General features: G+C 42.6%; 1 protein-coding gene across 1 annotated transcript; it reads right to left on the reverse strand.

The window, feature by feature from the left end:
• Window positions 1-1686: 1686 nt before the first annotated feature.
• Window positions 1687-7712, reverse strand: AP1M1 (adaptor-related protein complex 1, mu 1 subunit; the record flags this gene model as incomplete). The annotated part of the gene is made up of 11 exons (XM_008936806.1): window positions 1687-2158; window positions 2438-2513; window positions 3131-3256; window positions 3867-4025; window positions 4287-4358; window positions 5273-5415; window positions 5776-5902; window positions 6154-6301; window positions 6444-6574; window positions 7135-7202; window positions 7556-7712. Coding segments are annotated over 11 exons (1230 nt in total), but the record flags the coding sequence as incomplete, so codon positions are not given.
• Window positions 7713-8129: the final 417 nt, after the last annotated feature.

An 8129-nucleotide genomic window follows, 5' to 3' on the forward strand; every position in this document is an offset into this window, starting at 1 on the left:
AACAGAAAAGCACAGCCTGTGTCAGGATCTGGTAAACAAACTGAAAAAGGAGCAAGTGAAGTGCAACTGAGTCAAAGAGGACTTTTGCCCTTTATTACTTCCTGGACAAGCACGGCTGATGCCCCATCATCAAAACAGAGTCAAACTGCAACAAAATATGAGAAAACACTGTTCTGGTCCACAAGATACAGCCTTCAACAGAAAAACAAAGCTGTTAAAAGTCACATTTTACAGGCAAACAACTGAAGTGAACACTTTGAAGAACAATCATCAGAAAGTGATTTGTCAACCAGTTACAGTTTTAATATAAAAAATGTTTAGTCCAGTCATAAGCTTCATTGTTCAAATGAGAACGAGTGGTGGAACCAAAGTCTTGGACAAGATGACTGAATTTGTTTCAAGGTTGAGCTTGTTGGGTGATAAATGCAGTAACCTTCCTCCAGAACACACATGTCCACACCTGCTGCTGGCTGTTACTGCCTACACCCCTTCTGGGGTCAGCCCTTGCTGAGGCAGATCTTACAGCACCTGCATCCCAGGGGAACTGAGCTGATTTTTTGCTAACAACATGCTGTATACACAGATCTCTCCCTGTGTTACAGAGTCTACAAGGTTTTAGTGGTGACAACGACTGAGGCACCTCCAGAGTCTCCTGGGAGAGTCGAGGACTGTCAGAGTGGTGTGCAGACCCTTGTGCACAGTGTGCTGCATCATGTTGGCAGACATGTATGTAGATTCTGAGTTTAGCATCTGTCAGGAGTACTAAATTCAACCCAAAACATTTTAAAACTCATTTGAAAGTAAATACTGATAACTGTCAATGTTTGTCTGAAAAAAAAAATCCAAAGAACTATGTACACCCATGCCAAGCTTAGCTTATCAGAAAAAAATGAAATGGCATGTAAAAAAAAATAATACCTTTCAGTATAACATTTGGAACTGTTCTCTATCCTGCCAGGAAGCTGTAGCAATAGTTGTGTACAAATGGAAAAGCCTGAGGAAGAAAGCCTATTTAGGGCAAATAAAGTGAAACAATTCTAGCAAACTATAGCAAAAAAGGGAAATATTTGCCCTAAATTAACACAAAGGCAAGCTGGAAGGAAGATGGCAACTGTATTTTTATCAGTCTCTTCATAAATGACAATTTTTCAGGAGAGGTTGGAGTATATTACTGTTACCTGGAAAAATAATAACTGAAAAAAAAACCCCAATAATCTTCCTACCCAAACGATTTTGGTCTTTTTTTCTTTGAATTGTTAAGGTCTTGTTCCTCCTCTTTCAGTTTTGAAATTGTGTTATAAACAGAAATGTTTAAAAAAGCAAATATTAGTCAATTGGCATGGGGCTTCCACAGCCCAGGGGTGTCACTGGGTTAAAACTCTTCCCTCCACACTCCAACCACCTCACACCAGCAATCCCTCTGCTTCCACAGAGACCTTCCCATAGACTTTCACTTCCATGATCTCTTGTTCTCAGCTAAGTCTTCAACAAACCCATATTTGTGTTTCCAAACCCTTTCAAGTAAAGGGTTTGCTTTACATTGGTTTGAAACCATGTGAAAAGAGCAAACAGTGTGTTGGGACTTCAGATAGTTTTTAACTCATATTCTGTAAGTTTTTATAAGTTAACAGAGCTTTGAATGAGTTAAGGCACCCATATGCCCAGAAAAAAATAAATACCTTGGGCTAAATCCAACTGGATGTTCAGCAGTCATTGAATTGCACAATCATCTCCCTAATTTGTAGCGTTAACGCTGCCAATGTCTTCAGAGATCCTAAAATGTGTCCTAGAAACTTTGCAGACGTAACAGACAAGGCATCCACAAGACATTCTCAAGGTTCATTCCAAATTCCTGGCTCCTCAAGGTAACTGCTACTCCTAACGTCATTAGCATTTAGCAGCAAGATCAGCATGTTCTAAGGATGAAATAAATATTCACACAATCAATACTAATGGTTCAAAATGCTCAAACACATTATTGAAAACAAGTACATTTCCAATCTTTCTCCTGCCTCATCCAAGATTGCAGAAATAAGACCCTTGGCAACAACATTCACAGCTCTCAGTACCACAGAAGCTTCTGCAAACAGATCCCAGGCCTGAAGTTCTGTCCTCTGTGGTGCTCACGAGGTGTTCTACTGTGTGCGAAGCTGGTAGTCTGTAAAGGAGGGGAGGGAAATACCCAAAAAAACACTTTTAGCAAATTGTCTCACTGAAAGGAGTAAAGCAGAGCAGCAAAACAGGATGAAATGATCTAAAATAAACCCAGATCTTTGCTTAGAATGGCCACAACCACGAGCTCTAGAGTGATTGAGGCAGCGGCAGGCAGTCCCGCTTCCACGCCAGAAAAGGCTGGATTAGGAAAGCAACAAAAAGCCAAAAAAACCCCACTTTTACTTGCTATCAAGCCAGCTGGTGTCCTGTGACAGACACTTACCCCCATTCTGGGTGATGTAACGGACCCAGGGGAGAGCCTGGTAGCCACTCTTCTCAATGATCTTCAGGTAGCGGACCTGGCAAGGCAGACAGGTTAAGAGATGAGGTCTCCCACGTCAGCCAAGCAGCACTTGGTGTCAACAGAAAAAGTATTTTTCTGGTCAAAAATATGTTTTATGGATAACTTCAAACAGGAATCATCAAGAGGAGATAGGGGCCACGGAGATGGACTGAGGGCTGGAAGCCTCTGCTGCGAGGCCAGGCTGAGAGCTGGGGTTGTTCAACCTGGAGGGGAGAAGGGTCCAGGGAGACCTTCTGGTGGCCTCACAGTATCTGCAAGAAAGCTGGGGAGGGATTTTTACAAGGGCTTGTAGTGATAGGACAAGGGGCAATGGCTTCAGACTGGAAGAGGGGAGATTTAGATCAGATGTAAAGAAGTTCTTCACTCTGAGGGTGGTGAGACACTGGCCCAGGTTGCCCAGGGAAGCTGTGGATGTCCCACCACTGGAGGTGTTCAAGGCCAGGTTGGATGGGGCTCTGAGCATCCTGATCTAGTGGGAAGTGTCCCTGCCCATGGCAGGAGGGTTGGAACTAGATGATCTTCAAGGTCCCTTCCAACCCAACCCATTCTATGACAAACTTGGGTACTGAAGAGCTTAGCACATTAACAGCATTTCTGTTTTCAGCTACTAACCTGGATTCCTGATGTGGTGAAATATGGAATCTCAAACTTTACACTAATGGGAGGTTTTCCTTCCTTATCTTCAGCTTCAACACTTGGAAGTCCAAAGTGAGCTCTCATCAGATATTCTTTCCCACCCTACCCAAAAGAGACAGCTTTTTTTTTTTCCTTGAAACAAAAAGCTTCCCACAACACAAATACTTTTGTTCATGTCAAATTGCTGAACTCCACTAACCACTTCAGCAGTGAACACACATTTTTACTTAAAATATATACTTTTTAAAGATGCAGGTCAAATTAAGACCAGCTTTGTTTTCAAAGAGAAGAACAAACAAAAAATAATGGAATTTTTTTGGTGCTACTGACCATTGTGATGAACTGCTGCAGCATCAGCATTTGTGAGAGCTCAGGCTGATGGAACCACCCAAGAAGCAGAGTCTGACAAACTAAACCAGCTGCTGCTAAATCTAGGCCAAGAGATTACACCATCCACAGACAACGCTCAAAAATCTGCTCTCTAAACTCATCCTGAAAAATTAGCCCAGTTAAAACAAACAAAAAAATATAAACAGTATCTCAGATTCTGTTAGCAAGCTCTGAGCCTTCATCCAAGGGAAAAGAGGAAGAGCCCACTCCTGCTTATCTAATACTATCAGGATTTGCTCCAGGCAGAGCCTGAGCATTCATAAACCATTAACATGAACTAATTATTACACCCTTAGGTGATAAGACTAAAAATAACACTCACTGGGAAGGATTTAATGGACCAGACAATCTCACTGTTCTCTGGGACCCATTTGACACTTCCAACAGTGGTTTTAAACTTTGGGGAGTCGGCGTCGTTTGGGACTGGGATGTGGATCTCCACGTTGTTGGCAGTTGATCTACGCTTAAATTGACTTTTTGCCTGAAGAAGGAAAAGAAAAAACAGAGAAAAGCAATCCCCTAAACATTTCCATTAGGCAATATTTTCACACAATTCCCCTCCACCCCAAGCTCCACACTGAAAACAACCAAGCTGGAACAGAGAAGTGAGAAATGAAGTTCTCCAGAAGATGCAAGTCCCACAGGAACACGAAACACTTGTGCAAAGCTGCAGGTTGTGCTGGGGAAGCTCTGGGCAGACATGAAGACTGAGAGGAGGCACCACTGCTGGAGCAGTTCTCACCTTGATCATGTACTCGATGCGGCTGTGGGAATGCTTCTCAATCACAGACTCAATCCAGATCAGTGGTTTCACCTAAAGGGGGAAAAACACACAAGAGCTGTAAGGTTTTACTTTTGACAGACACATGAAAATGTTGCTTCCACATAAAGCAACTCATTCCCAGGAATGGGATCCCTGCAGGATCAACACTGAAACCACAAAGTCTGTGGTGTTTGAAAGGATGAAGGAGATGTGATTTTAGGAATAAAAAAATGATCTAACCAAGCAAGGATTGATAGGCCAAGCACCAAGTGTCACAAGAATTACAGCCTTAAAAAGGTACATCTCAGATCAATCCCTACTACAAACACTTTCCAAAATATCTGATGATTTAACACACCAGAGACTGAACTACAAGACCTAAAAATAACTAATTCAAACTACTGCCTTTAAAATAAAAAAAACAATACTAAACTTTTCATGTTGTCTCCCATCTCACTTGTACATTCCAGCCCTTCTCTAGATTGAATTTCTCCTTCTCTGCAAGGGAAGTTGTCCTTGTCTCTGTGGCTAGCACACTCTAAGAAAACTGAGTGACAAGCACTGCCCTTGTCAATGTGGCAATTCATTGTGCTTGACATCACATCACAGAGCTTAAAAATACTATAATCATCACAGGAAGGGCTATTTTTTAATATACTTCATATATATTATATGTTACAATCACATATGTTCACTTTACTATATAAAATCAATATATATATAAATATATATTATCACAGAAACAGTTTCCATAGTATCTGAAAAGACAGAGAATTATTGCCAGGTTTCTGAACTCATTCTTACTTCCTCCAAAAAGAGGGAGCACAAAGCTTTGCTATTAACAGTTGACTTGAAAACTATTATGCTGGCAATACTTTAAGGAATCAAAATGAAGGGAAGGCCAGCAGCAACTCTGCCTACCAGGTGAACCCTCACCACACAGCAATGCAAACATCCAGACTCACGTGGGTGTTCAGACGATAGGACATGAGCTCAAACTCTCCATCAGGGGGGATGAAAGAGATTGTCCTGTCGTTTTCAAAGCGAGAGAGACGAACACACTGGTGAAACTTCACATCTTCCAGTTCCACTGATTTGCTTTTGCCACCTAGCAGAAAACAACACGTTTCATGGGGTTACCAAACGATGTCCTAAGGCTCATCACAGCCAGTTTCACAGCTGCCTGCTGACACTCCTCCCTCTCAGCCCAAACTATCTTTAGCTTGCTGTGGGTTTTTAGGACCACAGAAGACCCAACCAAGGTTGATGAGGAAGCCTCAGTGGTCACCATGTATTGCTGTTGTACTCCACCTTGGCTTTGAACCACCACGCAAAACCTAACATGGCTTTCTACACTGAAATTGGGAGTGTTTCTCTCACCTTAGAACAAATCCCCAAGCAACCCAAACTCTAAGCCTTCAGGTGACACCTTTCCTGATCATTATGGAGGTAGCACTGAAGCACTCACGGCCTGTATTGTCAAAGAGAACTTTGTCATTCAGACCCAGGCGCAGCTCGGGCATCCCCGAGAGGAAGACTCGCATCTTAATGGACCCGACGATCTCACTCCTCAACACGTTCCCGTTGGCACTGACCTGGGCAGAAAGGGAAAAATAAGATCACTCTGATGGGATACTCCAACAACACCCCCACCCCCTTCCCCACCTCCCAGGTTCTCTGGGCTGTCTTTCTCCTGAGTAATTAACCCAGTAGAATCAGAAGAGGAAAGCTAACGGCACACAGATGAAGAGGAAAGATTTCACCAGCCTGACTTTTTACCACAGGTTTTCAGACAACAAGCCCCTTTCCACACTTGCTATTAAAATTCTCATTAAAAGGTACCCACCAAAAGGTTAACAGACTCTATAACATCCAGGAACACTTCATTTTTCCTGTATTTTATCCCTTCTGATCTCCACGACACAGCGTTCGTAACGGTGGCAGGTGGACGGGGAGCTCCAGTTTCAAGTTTGTGACCTTCCTGAGTGATGTACCTAATGGCAGGGAAAAAGGGAGATTAAGTTGGTTTTATTTCTTTACAACCAGATCAAGGCAAAACATTTCTTTGTGTACAGAAGAATGTTCAAAACTTCCCAGAGGAGTCTGGCACTGTAACTGAAGCAGAATGATACTTACTCTTGTAAAATTTTACTATCAGTGGTTTGTGGATAACCAAAATCCATAAGCTCATCTAACAACTCATAAATAATAACAAAATTATCCCTAATGCTCTCTTCTTCCAACTCCTTGAAATACTCAGAAAAAACCTGGAATGAGACAACAGAAGGGAAAGGAAAAAGGAGGATGTTAACTGAGGAAGCACAGCACGTTCAAAATGAATTATTCCATCTAGAATAATTTTGAGGAAGCCCCAAATCAACCCCCATAATTCACAAAACACCATTCTGTTCAGAGCTCAGCCTCAGGAAACCCACCTCAGTGAAAAAGAGAGCTAGAGAATCCTAGAAGCAACTCTTCACTATTATGAAAAATATTTATTCTGGAGGAAATATTTTTCATGCCAGGTGCAGATGGACCAAACAGAGTCTAGGGGATACACCACTACTCATGCATCAAGTTCACAAATCTCCTCTGTGCTCCCAGCTCTTGTGCAGCTACTTACAGGGTTGTGTCACATCCTTTGCCTACTCAGCTACAAAATATCAATTCCATTATTAGTGGTTAGGAAGATAGCTCTACAAAATAATCAAATATAAAGTATTACCACCCAGTTCTTTAACAGTGTGAAAGCTCTAGGCACTTGTATTTACAGCAGATTTAGACTGAACTAAAAAGAGGGAGGCTGATTGGGAAATATCTCACTCACCTGAACTACTTTATATAAAAATGAAAACACCAGTGACACACAAGCATTTTTCTTAGAAGTTGCAACAACTGGTAAAGGATGTTCAGGAAAATGTCTTCAGAGTCACCATTTAAAAGAAAAAAAGGCTCCTACATTCATTTTTAAAAGCCATTAGACAATCAGAGCTGGCAAACACAAAAAAGAGTTCATTAACTAGCAATAGTTGTGCTGTATATAGGAAGGGGAACATTCATTTCTTGGAGGAAAATGAATATAAAAGCTTTTTTGCACCCTGTGCTGCTGGTGTTACCCAGGCCACTATGTAAAGCTTAAAGTGACTTTATTTAATAGCCTCCCACTCTGTAGCTTGGCATTTAGACAAGGAGGAGAACAACAGAGCAGCACTTGGGGTGACAGCACATGTGAGAGACACAAAGGATACGATAGAGGTTGTTGTGTTTAATCCACATGAACCGAACTCCTCCGTGTGCCAGGATAGGAGAGAGAGTCCCCTCTTCTTCCTTCTCCATGAGGATGGGCATGAAATGCTCCACCTCTGACATGTCCACATCTCCACGGTAATTCCGACAGATGAGAACCTACCAAGAGAAGGATGAAATCTTTATACTCTTTCTCTCTCATGTTACCATGCAAGATGTTTGGGAGGTTTCCTTAGGTAACTTTAAGAAAAGCCACCCAGCTGCACCTCTGTGCACCCTATGAACACAAACCACGGTTGCAAAGTCCTCTGCTGATTAGAATGCAATTCCTTGTCTTTCACTGCACTAATATTTCCCAGAGTTACCCTTCACCTCTCGCTGCACTCGCCCTAATAATGCTTTTAAGTTGGGGAAAACACGCAAGTGTATCTGAGATAACCTCCCTCATATCAGGGTAGAGTGAACTACCCCAGGCGATGCCCGCGGGGCTGGCGGCACCTCGACCTGCGGCGAGAAGACAGAGGCCACAGCCCGGGGCCGCGGCGCCAGGCGAAGCCGGGGCTGGGGGTAAAGGAG

The sequence above is a fragment of the Merops nubicus genome, unplaced genomic scaffold, assembly GCF_000691845.1.
Source record: "Merops nubicus isolate BGI_N331 unplaced genomic scaffold, ASM69184v1 scaffold46953, whole genome shotgun sequence".
Lineage (NCBI taxonomy): Eukaryota > Metazoa > Chordata > Aves > Coraciiformes > Meropidae > Merops > Merops nubicus.